General features: G+C 45.4%; 1 protein-coding gene across 4 annotated transcripts in view; it reads right to left on the bottom strand.

Annotated features, from left to right (window-relative positions):
• Positions 1 to 15366, bottom strand: part of LOC309357343 (merlin-like) — a 29165-nt gene that overhangs the window by 11934 nt on the left and 1865 nt on the right. For 2 of the 4 annotated variants that reach the window (XM_081889469.1, XM_081889467.1), the window contains exons 2-9: positions 12961 to 13111; positions 12253 to 12378; positions 10728 to 10850; positions 8884 to 8967; positions 5903 to 5971; positions 4988 to 5070; positions 4495 to 4570; positions 2248 to 2385 (exon numbers count right to left, since the gene is read on the bottom strand). In XM_081889469.1, coding sequence (XP_081745595.1) covers positions 2248 to 2385; positions 4495 to 4570; positions 4988 to 5070; positions 5903 to 5971; positions 8884 to 8967; positions 10728 to 10850; positions 12253 to 12378; positions 12961 to 13050 — 789 coding nt within the window. In that variant the 5' untranslated portion in view covers positions 13051 to 13111. Of the gene's footprint in view, positions 1 to 2247; positions 2386 to 4494; positions 4571 to 4987; positions 5071 to 5902; positions 5972 to 8883; positions 8968 to 10719; positions 10856 to 12252; positions 12379 to 12960; positions 13112 to 15366 lie in introns of those variants that run through there. The other 2 variants (XM_081889468.1, XM_081889470.1) reach the window with 2 other exon arrangements.

Genomic DNA, 15366 nt, shown 5'->3' with positions numbered 1-15366 from the left:
CAAAGCCTTTATGTGACTGAAGCACTGCTTTCCCATAATTAGATACAAGTGGAATAATAAAAAAGAGGGTCCACACAGCATTTACCATAGTGCGAGACCAGTAATTCCCAAAGTGGGGGGTACTGCCCCCGGCGGCTCAGTGGGGTTACCTGGGGGCACTAAGAGACAAGGGGGTGCTTAAGAGGAGCCCCTCTGAACACGTTGATCGCTTATTTATGATTCACCAGAACGAAACACTTCCCTCGCTTCGTATTTGAAGTTTTGCTTTTCTTACTGCTTTCCATTGGTCACATTCGTTTGTACTGATGATGCTGAGTTTTCACAAGCCACAAGATAGCCAATTATTGGTAATAATAGCTACTGGTTTTCTTAAATTTTTGTTGTCATGTGTCTGTGGTAGGTGAAGGTTTGCACATGTTTGGTGAGTAGTTATATATAAATATTTCATGCTATAAAATTCCTTCACCCTTACGTCTTTGTTAGTCATGTGATAAGAATTTACTTCTACACCACCGGTTCATTACACAGGTGAGGGAACACCTTTTAAAATAAAACAAGAGACCAACAGACTAACAACAATCTCAGCATCCTGTAGGGCAGGCATAGGCAAATTCAGCCCTCCCGATGTTTTGGGGCTACAACTCCCATCATCCCTGACTGCTGGTCCTGTTAGCTAGGGATGATGGGAGTTGTAGTCCCAAAACATCTGGAAAGCCGAGTTTGCCTATGCCTGCTGTAGGGACCTGGTTTATTAAAACTATTGCAAAAATATCCCTAAAATCAGTGCATTCCCCTAAACATTTTGTTAATCTTTGTACTTTTGTCCATTTACTGTATTTATTCCCCCGATTTGAACTATAAAATGGTGATTTTTCTTGAGTCAAAACGAGAGTACCCCTAAACATTTTTTTTTTGAAAAAAGCACTGCCTAAAACTATAGGCTAGCCCTGCTAACCAGCTGCTCAGCAGAACTTCTAGATAGAAAAACTGCCATGAGGCACATTAGAAGAAAACTTATATACATAGCACACAATCAAGAAAGGTTGCAGGTCATGGGATGTAAAACACGTATAGCTCCATACTGATATATGCTCCCCCACAATTACTCTGGGGTGCCCCAAAGCATCTGCTCTCAGCTTTCACACTTTAACCTCTGATACCTTGACAGCCATGCCTTCAGTAGGAGCTATTGACACTTCAATCTCCTGTCTTACTTCCCTGTTCCCAAAACATGTCAAAGAGCTTCAAGGAGAGATCAACAACCCAGTGCTAACTCAAAACAGGCATAGCCAAACCTCCTGAGTGACCATTTCGTTTTTGCCTCTCTGTGGTCAAATAAGGAGAGGTGGAATGCAGCGTATGAGAGCCGCAAAATGCACACAAAAATCAAGCCTAATGCATTCTACCTAAAAGGTTAAATGCAATTAATATTGTGAGAGTTAGAACAAAATATTTATCTATATCCAATATTCAATTGAATAACACAATTTTTACATCAGTCAGAAAGCGTAAAAATATTTTTTCATGTTATATATTATTTGCTGAATTTTTAATTGGGTCATGCAAACCACTTTTTGGAATGATGCTTTTCCATAGGATAGGGTAGGGGGCTCTGAGGATGAGTTTATGGAACCAAGGGGACAGTGGCCCCAAAAAGTTGGGAAACACTGCTCTAGACTATCCTGAAGTGCATATCCCCATAGCTGAGATCCTTCCATCAGTTGCCATACCTTCTCAGCTGTCAGTTAAGTTCTTGTGGAAAAGTGGGAAATTAAATGAATTTCATAGACAGAAGTGGAGCCAGAGCATAAAGGCAAAACCTGACCTTCTCCAGTTCTGCCACCCCTTAATAAAACACACCTACCTACCTACCTACCTAAGGGACACAGGTGGCACTGTGGGTTAAACCACAGAGCCTAGGACTTGCCAATCCGAAGGTCGGCAGTTCGAATGCCCGCGACGGGGTGAGCTCCCGTTGCTCAGTCCCTGCTCCTGCCAACCTAGCAGTTCGAAAGCATGTCAAAGTGCAAGTAGATAAATAGGTACCGCTCCGGTGGGAAGGTAAACGGCGTTTCCATGTGCTGCTCTGGTTCGCCAGAAGCAGCTTAGTCATGCTGATCACATGACCCGGAAGCTGTACGCCGGCTCCCTCGGCCAATAAAGCAAGATGAGTGCCGCAACCCCAGAGTCGGCCACGACTGGACCTAATGAGCAGGGGTCCCTTTACCTTTACCTTTACCTACCTACCTCTTTCTCGCTGTAGGAAATGTTCCTGATGCTGCTCCATTCAAAAGATTTGTTTGGAGAGAAGCGGTTGTTGATGCTGTAGACATGGATCCCTTTGGCATCGACGCCAAGCAGAAAGTCTGTACAATTCTTCTTTTGCTGCAGGAACAGATGTTGGAGGCAAATGTCCAGAGTGAAGAAAAAAAATCTCTTTAGCCAAGGCTTGACTGATTCTCAGGCATCAATTCTCAGCCTGAGAATGGGCCAGGTAGGAGGCTGAAAGTTGGCTGCTGGAGCCTGAACCCAGATAGCAAACTAAGTGAGGCACCACACACAAAATTAGCAATCACACAAGTGGCTTCTTCAAAGAAATTGCTGGGGATTCCATCCAGATTAGGGCTGGGCCATGGGAGTGAATCAGGAGCCTAGAACTGGGAGTCAGAACTGAAGAAGCATCTAGATCAGAGCAGATCACAGGGAAACCAAGATTCAGTACAAAAGAGCACGATGGAACACTACTCACACCAGAGATCAGGTAGACCTGATGGTTCAAGCAAGGCTCAGTGGCAAAGCCATCCCTTACAAGCTCCTTCCTCCCCAATGGGAGCCAAAGGTCAGCCTAGGTGGAGTCATTCTGGAAGTGTTTGGGACTTTTTAAGTTTAGGGAAAAGGCAAATAAGAGGTGTCATGACAAAATATCTATGCATGGTATGGAGAGAGTGTACACAGAGAATATTTTCTCCCTCTCATAACATTAGAACTTGGGAACATCCAGCAAAGAAGAAGAAGTTTGGATTTGATATCCCACTTTATCACTACCCTAAGAAGTCTCAAAGCAGCTAACAATCTCATTTTCCCTTCCTCCCCCACAACAAACACTCTGTGAGGTGAATGAGGCTGAGAGACTTCAGAGAAGTGTGACTAGCCCATGGTCACCCAGCAGCTGCATGTGGAGGAGCGGGGAAGCGAACCCGGTTCACCAGATTACGAGTCCACCACTCTTAACCACTACACCACACTGGCTCTCATCAAAGCTGAATGTTGGAAGATTCAGGGCAGATAAAAGGAAGGGCTTCTTCATGCAGTGCAAAGTTAAACTATGGAACTCCCTCCCACAGGAGGCAGTGGTGGCTGCCAACTTGGATGACTTGAAAAGACGACTGGCCAGATTCAAAGAGGACAGGGCTCTTGATGGCTGTTAGCCATGATGGCTCTGCCTCCACAGTTGGAGGAAGCAATGCTTCTGAATACCAGTTGCTGGAAACAACATGGGCAGGGGAGTGCTCTTGTGCTTTTAATCTGCTTGCTGGTTTCCCATTAAGGCATCTGGATAGTCCCTGTCAGAACAGTATGCTAGACTAGGTCAGCCATTGGCCTGTCCCAGCAGGTCTTCTCCCCTAAGAAGCTGCAGTTGTGCAGCTAGCCACATGGGGCATTGGTTTCCAGCAGGAGACACTCCAATGCTTTGCCCCCTTGCTGCAATCCAGATCTGGATGGACGCACGTAGGCCTGCTATTTGTGTTTCCAGTGGGAGCCTTCCCCCGCCCCCATGCAAAAAAATGCACAAAGCAGTCACAGGAAGCTTGATTTGGATTGGCACCACAGCAGAAGGCCAAGGGTGAAAGGACCCCTATTGTTCCCACTCTAGGGCCCTGATCCAATTTGGAGGGCTCATACTGGCAATTTACTCTAAAGATGTCATCTATACACTTCCTAACTGTCTGATGGTCCTAGATAAGATAAGATAAACTTTATTCGCATTAGCCAACGGCCATAGCAACATAAAACAAGCAATACATACAAATAAAATCTATACAGATAAAAAAGACAGCAATGGGTAAAAAGGGCAATCAAATGGCCAAGATTATCCTTCAGATAGTGGCCCTTAATCTCATTGCACCCTCGATAAACCTAGCAACCTTTGCTGTTGTCTGATCATTTTGATCTGATAAAAGAAAGCACAATGTGGCCTCAGATGGGCGGCCTGGGATGGTAAGTAAGAGTGGGGTAATGATCTCATTCCTCAGATCTTTATAAAGGGGACAGGACAGGATGGTCCTAGCTGGACCCTGAGATACAGAGGGGATGGGGTTAAGCCTCTCCCAGCTCAAATCCACTGCTGCTCTGCCCTGACTTTCTCTATAGGAGACTGAGCCACCTTCTCCCCCCCCAGCCCCCCACTCCCTGCTGCCAATTTTAAAGGAGCAAACTTCATGCATCCAGAAAAATATAGCTGCATTTAAAAAACACAACAACATGGACACTTACAGCTATAGGAAAATAATTGACCCCATACATCTCCAAGTCTTGTGCAATTTTAAGATAGTTCATCTCAGCTTCATACCTAAGAGAAGAGGACAATAGAGAAACATAGAATTTTACAGTCGAAAGGGACCTAAAGAGACATCCAGCCCAACCCCCCGCAACACACTAGTGAGCAACATTTAATTATTTTGTAGGATTTCTATTCTGCTTTTCCATTGGCACCAATCGAAACAACTTACAAGCTGCAGCAAAACAATATGAAAAGGCATGTGGAAACCAGCCTGCTGTAAGAAAGGTAAAATTTATCTTCATTGCTCCACCCACTGCTTGTTGTGTTTTCCTGCCCTTGCATTCTAGTATGAAAAAGAAGCACCTAAGAAGCAGCCTCGCTTCTCAGTTGCTCCAGCAACGTTTGATAGGACAGTGAAGATGCATCAGCCACTCAGCTGCCTCCTCCTGCCCCATGCTATGGCCTCAGACACAGGTGCCCCAGTACCTGGCTATGCCCCGGTGCCCAGCGTACCAGGCTGTAATCCTCTCTTCCCACATGTCAGGTGTCATCTGATATTGGCGGAGGACCTGGAAAGGAAAAGGAAATGAGTGAAGCTGTTCCCTTCTCCAAATCACAAAACCCCTGGTCTCCAAAACCCCTGGTCTTCTCAGGAGCCCCCAAATCCCCATCTTTTTAATAATAATAATAATAATAATAATAATAATAATAATAATAATAATTGTATACCGCCCCATACCAGCAAGTCTCAGGACGGTTCACAGAATAAAATCACAATATAAAAACACTAAAGACATAAAATAAAAACAAGAACAACCCAATAATCCCACCCGAACACATTTTAAAAGGCACTGAATGTCAATCAATCCATCAATCAATCAATCAATCAATCAAAGAAAGGCCTGGTTAAAGATGAGTGTCTTCGTCAGGACTATGAAGGTGATGTACAAGGGGAGTCTCTGCTCTTGCTATTTCTCCTGCAGCTGACGCAGTGAGAAAATCTTGTCGGCTATTGACCTCTGAGCTCTAAAGCCACATAGGGACTAGGGACAGACCCTGTCTGCAGTGTACAAAGAGTATAAAAGAATAAAATTATAAAAGCAACTATTTAAAAATAATTCTGGCAATAAACTAACAGCGGATCAAAACATAAATCAATATTTTGCAGGCGCAAGAAAGAGTACAGTGAAGGCACTTTTCTGGTGTCAATAGGCAAAGCGTTCCAGCATGTAGGTGCTACCACACTAATAGATCAAGTTCTCGTTGCAGCAAGTGGCTATTTCAGAACTGTCCCAGGTCCTGAAATTCCAGTCTGCCCCCCCTACCTGCCCAACTCCACCAGCCTACTCTGGCTGCTGTTGGTGGTGGTTGTCTTTTTTTTTTTTTTTTAAGGCAACTTACTCTCTTTGGTAAAAGCTCCTCTGGAGCCAGGAAGCCCGGCTTGTGCAGGTTTGGGTCGTAGTCACCATACTGTAAACGCAAAGAAGAGAAAGAGATCAGGAAAGGCGGTGACCCTTTCACAGAACATGCCATGAAGGAAGTAGCCAGCTAGGAGGAAAAAGCTTGCCAAAAGGTTAACAGAATCCTCAGCAGGGGGAGAGGATGAAGGCAGTTCAGGGCAACAAATGAAATTATATTCGTCTTCAATCCCAACACATTCCCCAGCGAGCATATTAAACCCAACAGATATGAACTGGTGCAGCAGGACATCACACTTCCAGTGAACTTTCCCTCAGGCATTTGGGGTTGGCCACTGTGGGAAAAGGATGCTGGAATAGATGGGTCCCCTTTGGCTTGATCAAGCAGGTTTCTTACAATGTATTTAAAAAATAAAAAGAAAGAGAGAATGTTATACAATGTAATGGTTCTAGGGGTTGCTCGTGCGTAAATCGGCGCCACACCTGGCTGGGTCACCTGGGTGGACTCTTGCTGTCCAGACAGCCACTCACCCGTGGCTGTCTCAATCGCTGGCAGAATCCGTCAGTGGGCGTTTCTTGAACTTCTTCCAGCAAAGAAGCTCTTTGACACCTAGTCTGCGCCTACTCTCCCTGCGCGGAAGCCTTCTGCGCAGGGAGGGTGTGGGCAGCGGAGGACCCGTGCTCTCCCCGCTGGTCTCCGGCGAGGAGTTATGGAGCCACCTCGTCAATTCTCCCATCTGCCCCCCTTCTCCACTGGTGCTACGCTGATTTCCTTCCCCAGAAGATGGGCTGCTTCTCTCCCTCCCAGGACGCTCTCTGGAATCCCTCTGGAGCCCTCCCTCTCCCTCTGGCTCAGATGGCAGTTCCCTGACATACAACACAGTCCCCCACTGCTCCCAAGCCTCCCCAGAGCTGTCAGGGGAAAGGGAAGGTCGCAAATATAAGCTACACTTTTCACTGTCAGAATTTGGAAAAACGTGTGGCTTATATTTGGGCCAATATGGTACTTTTTAAAGTGGTACATGGCTTCTTAAAGTGGTATTATGCTGCTTTAAATGACTAGTGTAGAGGCCTAAAACACTGACTGAAAAAAAATACTACATCAAGGTAGAAAATATGTAAATTTAATCTCAGAGAAGCTGAGGTGACCAACGCCCAGTGAAATCACAGTCAGAGAGGAGGCTGCACCAGACTTCCAAGTCTTTGGAGCCTGCAGAAATCCTTATCTGCAAAACCAGAAGTGTCTGCAAAAGAACTGCTCTGCCACAAACCAACTAGCTAGAGAGAGTCTCTTGAAAACTCTCCAAAACTACTTTAAGGACAACGATATAACAACCCCCCTCCTCTAGGACACAATGAAAGCCGTCACCAGAGGAGCCTGCATAAAGGAGAGGGCATCCCTTAAAAAAACTAACATCAAAAATTGGTAAATTATAACAAGACATTACAACCCTCTCACCACACTACAAACAGGAGCCAAAAAACTCCTTAAACTCTTCTACAAAAACAACAAACCCATACCAACAGAAGAAATACAAGACAAACTAGGGGACTAGTTTGCTAACACACAATCAACTACATGCCTTCTTAAACAATCCAGCAGTAAAATCACTAGCCACTGGGCCCTTGACCACCTTCAAAAACCTTCTCCTGACAGCAGAGGGACATGGCAAAGGGATGGTATCCATAATATACAAAATACTGTTCCAAAACCCCACAAACCTCCTTGATGCAATCAAAGAACAATGGGAGCATGACAGAGCCTATGAAATAAACCCCACCCAATGGATTAGAATGTGGTCTAAACCTCCCTTTAAGTCCATATCAGCCAAAAGAAGGGGACTCACTCTGAAACTCACAGGTGGTACTTAACACCACAGAAACTGGCACTGATATGCCCAGGTACCTCACCAAGATGTTGGAGAGGTTGTACCTCCACAGGCACATACTTCCACATGTGGTGGGGATGCCCTAAAATCCAACCCTTCTGGATAGCAGTCCTACGAGAGATATGCAAAATAACTAAACAGGTATTAGAGCTCACCCCAGAACTGGCCCTACTGAACATCTTCCAAGATCAGAATGAACACTCAACATTATACAGAGCTTATAACCCACCTACTCTCAGCAGCCAGAAGCCTCAGAGCCAACCACTGGAGAGACCGGTGGACCAATGGTATCAAACTGTATGGGAAACCACCTTACTAAAAAAGCTAACCAATAAACAAACTGACACGGGGACAAACAGAAGAGGACACCTTCACCCCAGTATGGTCCCCCCTTTATCACATACACAGCCCAACACAACAAGAATCCACCATACGAATCAATCTGGTTTACCTGACCCAACAAGCCTTCCCTCCCCTCCCAAATGCAAACAAACCCCACTGCAGCCAGCCACAGACAACCAACCACACCCTGCCCCAACACCTCTCACGACCAAGGAAATTTAATAAACGAAGAGAAAGAGAACCTACCTAGTTGACGCTGACACAAAACCCCACAAGTACACTATGCAAAAGAATATAAGCCTCCCCACCCCACCCCTGCTCTCCCCCCTCTTCTTCCCCAACCTTATACTGTATTCATGCCTAATGTCTCACAACAAATGTAGATGATTTGTAAGACAGACTGTACAACCTGAAAAAAGAGACAAAGCATGTACTTTTGTAAACCAAGAAAATAAATTTTAAAAAAGAACTGCTCTGTTTTTCACCCTCCTGCAAGCTCTTTGAATTAGGATATGTTCATATACCTTCTTGCATGAACAAGCTAAAAAACCAGCCAACACCCAAAAGAGAAGAAAACAAGGTGCCAAAATCACCCCGTCCTGTTTTCCAGCACTGCTTTTTAATGGGTGCTTTCCTGCATTAATTAGCGCTGTGTGATTAAGTAAAAGGGTGTTTTTTTAATGTTGTTCTGCAAGCAATAGAAGGTGACAACCAAGCAATTTCAAAGCCTCACCTTGGCTTGAACAGCATAGGATGCTAACAAAATTGTAGCCTCAGGAGAGCAGTAGATTTCTTCATCCAGTATTTGTTTCTTAACCTGGGGGGGTGGAGGCGGAAGAGGGAGGGTGGAGAGGAGAGAGAGAAATCCAAGGCTTAGACAAGCTTGAAAACAAAGCAATACATGCCCAGACTTTGTCTTGGCACATGAAAAGTAACCGTTAGCCGAGTTGTAAGTGGGAAAGAAAAGAATCTCTGGCAGCAACTGCAGACTTGTGAGCTGTACCCAAGAACATTTCAGGCTGTCAATTACCCCCTTTTTTAAAGCATCATTGCTAAGGAACGTTCAAATGCTACCCTCTCGCCACATACAAAGCTGCTGGCAGTTAGAAAATAAGCACTCCTGTGAAGCGTTAAACCAGGGGTCAGCAAACTTTTTCAGCAGGGGACTGGTCTACTGTCCCGAAGACCTTGTGGGGGGCTGGACTATAATGGGGGGGGGGGAATGAACGGATTCCTATGCCCCACAAAGAACCCAGAGATGCATTTTAAATAAAAGCACACATTCTACTCATGTAAAAACACGCTGATTCCTGGACCGTTCGGGGGCTAGATTTAGAAGGCGACTGGGCCAGATCTGGCCCCCGGGCCTTAGTTTGCCTATCCATGCGTTAAACCAAGAAGGGTCCATCTAGCTCAACATGGAGTGGCTAGATGGTTTTCCTTCCTCGCTCAGGACATTAGAACTCATGGACATGAAACGATGCTGAAAGCTGTAAGATTGAGGACAGACCAAAGAAAGGCAGGTCAGGGTTAAACTGTGGAACTCCCTCCCACATGAGGCAGTGGTGGCCACCAATTCTGACAGCTTTAAAAGAGGATTGGAGAAATTCATGGAGGAGGATAGGGCTATTGGCCATGGCCGGAGGTAGCCATGCTTCTGAATACCAGTTTCTGGAAACCTCAGGAGGGCAGAGGGCTCTTATATTTGTGTCCTTCTTGCAAGTTTCCAACAGCCATCTGGCTGGCCACTGGGAGAACAGGATGCTGGACTAGATGGGCCCTGGGCCTGATCCAGCAGGCTCTTCTTGCGGTTTTAAAATATTAGTTTCTCTAAGCACACTTCGGTCTTTTTCCTCCATCCAAAAGTGCAGGATCAGAGTTCAAGGACACCGCCAAGCGAAAACACTGGAGGAGGGTGGAAGCCCCACTGAGAGGTGTGGCTGCAGAGGAAGTGTGGCCAGACTTCCCACTCCCTGCTTTAATTTAATCTGTTCATTTGAATGCCTTGAAGCACCCAGCTGCCTATACATGCTCTCTCTGCCCCCGCTCCCAGTCCCCAATTATTCTGCTGCAGCTGCGATGTCTGATTCTTAACCGTCAGGAACCTCTGCAAGTTCTAATGCGTCGATTTCCTCACCCTGCTCCCCATTTTGCATTTCTTTTGGAACAGGAAGAAAAATAATTACAGGCGAATTGCATTCCTCAAAGTCAAGGCAAGCCAAGGCTGGTTTGAAAGAGAAGAAAATGAAAGTGCAGGTTTTCAGAGATGAAAGGAACCAGAGGGGGGGGGAGGCAGCCTTTAGTGCCTTCGCCTTTGCAAAACAGCTCAACACAAATAATTGTCAAGGTGATCTTGAAATATATATATAACAGCAACAGAAGAAAAACCTTTCACAAGGAAACCTGCTCAAGCCAGAAAATTAACTCTTCACAAGCTCTCGCCACTGACAGGAGGCACAGCGTGAAAGAATAAGCAGACAGTGATTCCAAAACCTAGGGGCCAGACACACCAAACGCCCAGAAGGTAACTACAACAATTCAAAAGTCAACTTTAAAATAAAAGAAATACCTTCTGACCTGCAGGAAAAAGAGGTGTTGGGTGATCTCCTGCAGAAGTTCCTCTTCAACTTTCTCAGGGTAAAATTTTGCTAAGAAACAAAATCTGATGGGATCTTCCTTGGGAATTTCCTGATCCAGAACCTGTTGAAGAACAAAGGGAATCAGTTTTAAAGAACATTTAATATAAATGAAATCTGACATTGTTCTTTATAAGGTTTATATATTTGTAAATTTATGGACTTTTAGTATACATGTGTATTTTAAATATTGGGTTTGATTATACAGTCGTACCTCGGAGGTAGAATGGAATCCGTTCCGGAAGTCCGTTCGACTTCCAAAACATTCGGAAACCAAAGTGTGGCTTCTGATTGGCTGCAGAAAGCTCCTGCAGCCAATCAGAAGCCACGAAAGCCCTGTTGGACGTTTGATCTTCCAAAAATAGTTCACAAATCGGAACAGTCACGTCCGCGTTTGCTGTGCTCAGGAGCCAAAACGTTCGAGAGCTAAGCTGTTCGAAAACCAAGGTACAACTGTATTTGTAGAGGATAATGTTGGTAATACTGTATTCTAATATTTAGAATATTTATGAACTTAAAACATTTTATATTAATAGATTTAATGTATTTACCACTTTAGGGATTATAGGTAGAGATAAAGATAGTGTGGGAATCATCAGATATGTTCCTGAGCATCCCATTGGCCATGCCTGCTGGGCGTGATGGGAGCTTAGTTAGTTCAGCTACATCTGGAGGGATTAAGGTGCCCCAAACCTGATATATAGCACATATATATATAGCATTACATGGTGAAAGAGTGAAGAATTAGTTACACATGTGTGCCTTTTCAACTTCTTTTTCCTTCTCTGTGTTTTAAAGTATGCTTTTGAGAGTATTAGAACAACGCCTTTTTGTAAAGAGAGAGAAAGATGGACAGACAGAAAGAAAGATGAGCAGCTGAGCCACTGTGCAACGCCAATAGTGCCTTTGCCAGGAACACATTTGGTTGTTTTAGGCAAAGCCCCACCCACCAATCTGCAATATATACTGGCCCAGTTTGCAGCTAAGGTCAGAAAGTTTGGTGGCTTTTCTATGGCTACATAGTGAGATGCAACAGGAAAGGGCTATTGTAACTCAATGACAGAGCATTTGCCTTCTAAGCAGAAAGTCCAAAGTTCACTTCCTGGCAGCATTCCCAAGTATAGAATCATAGAATTGTAAAGTTGGAAGGGACCTCCTAGGGTCCTCTAGTCCAACCCCCTGCAATGCAGGAATCACAGCTAAATAATCCCTGACAGATGGCCATCCAACCTTTGCTTAAAAACCTCCTCCAATAAAGAACAGTTCACCATGTTCTGGGGCTGTCCGTTCCTCTATCAAACAGTTTTTTTTAATCATTCTTCCTAATACTTAGACGGAATTTCATTTCTTGCCATTTGAATCCACTGAATTGGGTCCTGTCATCTGGAGCAGCACGAATCAAGCTTATTAAGGCTTTCTAAATTGCCATGCAAGCTGTTTTGCAAGCTAAATTTTAGCCTACAGACCTTTTTATCCATCTTCAACCAGGTGTTCATTCCTTTGATAGAGTACTGCAAGCCAAAGAACCAGGATTCCCGCAGACCCAGCGCGCGACACGCCTGGTCAAAAAGGTCCTTCCCCTTCCATTTCATCTACAAGGAAGAAAGACAGAACATCAGTGGGAAAAACCAAGAGAAACTCGACAGCCTGGTTTTCAGAAAGGGATGACCCATTCCGCTGCTGGCCTAAGTTGAGAGAACTCAAACTGTGCAAGCAAAGAAGAGACATATCTTGTAGTGTGGGGTGCAGAATTCAGCTCTGTGGAAAGATCAATTTCCTAGCCCTTATTGTTGAAAGTGTGTGGCCAATGCCAGAAGCCCAGAAAGGGGAACCATATTGGTCAAAGGGCTGCAGCAACTCCCTTAGAAGAAAAGATTACAATATTTGGAGCTGCTTGGATGAAGAAAAAAGACAAGGGGGGGGGGACTTGATAGATGTGTATAAGATTACTGTATACCCTCCAACCTAGCGGCCTTCATGTCCTCCTGCAGGAGTGAGTTCCATAGTTTACATTGTCTGAAGAAACCCTTTATTTTGCCTGTCCTGAATCTTCCAGCACTCAGCTTCTCCACTCCAATGCCCAATTTTATATGCAAACCCTAAAGTGTCGATGGAAGCATTTCTGCACCTTAATTTTGGCCTTTTTAAAAAAAAAGAAAAGAAAAGCCACTTACCTCGCAGCTAAACTCCATTTCAATTTCCATCGTTATAACTTTCACCTTAAACGTTTTTGGCTGCTTCCTCTTCAGCCCCGTGATGGACATATTTTTATGCCTGCAGGGAAAGCCACACAAAGGATGCCTGCAATCCAGTGCAAACAAGCAGCTGCATGAAAAGAACATATAAATAGCATCAACATCAGGGCAGCCCTAGCCTGGCTCTTGACTCCCTAATAAGAGTGCACTGTAGTTGTTACTGTGTTGGACTAGGGCCTGGCAGAGACCAGGGTTTGAATCCCCACTGGGTCATGAAGCACATTTGGTGACCTTGGGCTGGTCACAGAACCACAGAGTTGGAAGGGGCCTCAGGGTCATAGTCCAACCCCCTGCAATGCAGGATTCACAGCTAAAGACTCCCTGAAAAGATGGTCGTCTGACTTCTGCTTAAAGACCACCAATGAAGGAGAGTCCACCACTATCTGAGGGAGTCCGTTCCATTGTCAAACAGCTCTTACAAACAGTCACTGCCTCTCAGCATAACCTAACGCAGAGGGTTGTGGTGAGGATGAAATGAGATAGGGAAAATACCACATACACCACCTTGAGCTTTTTGGAGGATAAGGGAGGGTAGAAATGCAAGAAATAAATAGGGTTTTTTGGGGGGGGTACTTCTCTCTCCTTTCTCCACACTGCATACTTTTATAAACTTCAATCATGTCCTCTCTGGAAGGCGACAGTGGATGAAAGGTGGGGGAGAATGAAATTGGCACGGCAAATCCGTGTACCTCAGGCAGCAAATTTCAGAGCAGCACTAAAGGGCAGCCGATAAGGCAAGAAATAATTGCCTATCCTATTCTTGCCCGCACAGGGGGTGACATTTAAATGTTCTGCCTCTCAGCATCAAAATGTCTCGGCCCGTGGGCCAAGGTAATGAGAGACGAACAGCAGATGCACTTCACAGAGAATTTGCCATAGGAGCAATGCTGCCTCCCTTTCAAGTGTAGGCAAAAGGTGAATCGCGTCCCAATTTATAATTTGGAAGGGCTGCCAGGAGCCAGGTTTTAAAACGACTTCATGGGAGGGCTCTGTCCCAGTGCCCTCAAGCTGACCAGCCCCTGGTGTGGTCGGTGGTGGCAACTGATTGATATAAGGTTTGCCTTTCTATTAGGGACGCAGGTGGCGCTGTGGGTTAAAGCCTCAGCGCCTAGGACTTGCCGATCGAAAGGTCGGCGGTTCGAATCCCTGCGGTGGGGTGCGCTCCCGCTGCTCGGTCCCAGCGCCTGCCAACCTAGCAGTTCGAAAGCACCTCCGGGTGCAAGTAGATAAATAGGGACCGCTTACCAGCGGGAAGGTAAACGGCGTTTCCGTGTGCGGCTCTGGCTCGCCAGAGCAGCGATGTCACGCTGGCCACGTGACCCGGAAGTGTCTCCGGACAGCGCTGGCCCCTGGCCTCTTAAGTGAGATGGGCGCACAACCCCAGAGTCTGTCAAGACTGGCCCGCACGGGCAGGGGTACCTTTACCTTTACCTTTGCCTTTCTATTCAAATGAAGAAGAGGATAACCCTAGTCTGCTAGGGCATTTGAATAGCTCAATGAAGCAGAAAGCCATTTAGTTTCTCTACCTCTTCTTACACCACACCTTGTCCCCAAGGGCCATTTGCTTTGCCTTTCTATGAGCAGTCTTGGAAAACATATTTTTGTCAAAGCCTTTGCCAAAGGAGTTCAAGGCCTGAGGGAGACATGGCTGTTATCCCCATCCCCAGTTGTTTGTTGCTACTAAAGTTGGGCGAACCTGTCAGTTTCCCCTATTTTCATTGTCCCAGTGTTAAGATCAGTTCTCCTCATTTCCAGATCACTTTAAGGGTTGTTTGTTTGTTTGGGGGGGGGGGGGAGAGAGTCCTTGTGAAAATGCATTGTTACAATTGCCAGCAAAGGCCAAAGTTAAAAACAAGTTTGAAAATCAGAACATAAATAACATCGACCAAACTATGAACATGAATTACAATGCATCAAAACGTTTTGCTGTGTTCATCTGGGCCATGTTGGCTATGCTCTTCTTCCACATTACTGGAGGCAAGTAATGTTCCTGTAGCTGGAAGCCACAGGAGGGAGAAAAAAGGTGCTCTAGCCAAAATATTGCTGCCCTGGAGGTTTTCTATTACAGTGGTACCTCCTTTGTTTGGCCTCTGACTTCTGCTGGTGGAGAAAGAAAATTATACAGTAGTACCTCGGGTTAAGAACTTAATTTGTTCCGAAGGTCCATTCTTAACCTGAAACTGTTCTTAAATTGAAGCACCACTTTAGCTAATGGGGCCTCCTGCTGCCGCTGCGCTGCCAGAGCACAATTTCTGTTCTCATCCTGAAGCAAAGTTCTTAACCAGAGGTACTATTTCTGGGTTAGAGGAGTCTGTAGCCTGAAGC

Source organism: Podarcis melisellensis (assembly GCF_964234715.1).
Source record: "Podarcis melisellensis genome assembly, chromosome: 15".
Lineage (NCBI taxonomy): Eukaryota > Metazoa > Chordata > Lepidosauria > Squamata > Lacertidae > Podarcis > Podarcis melisellensis.
Note: the sequence above shows the minus strand (reverse complement) of the source record. Positions and strands in the feature narration are given on the sequence as shown.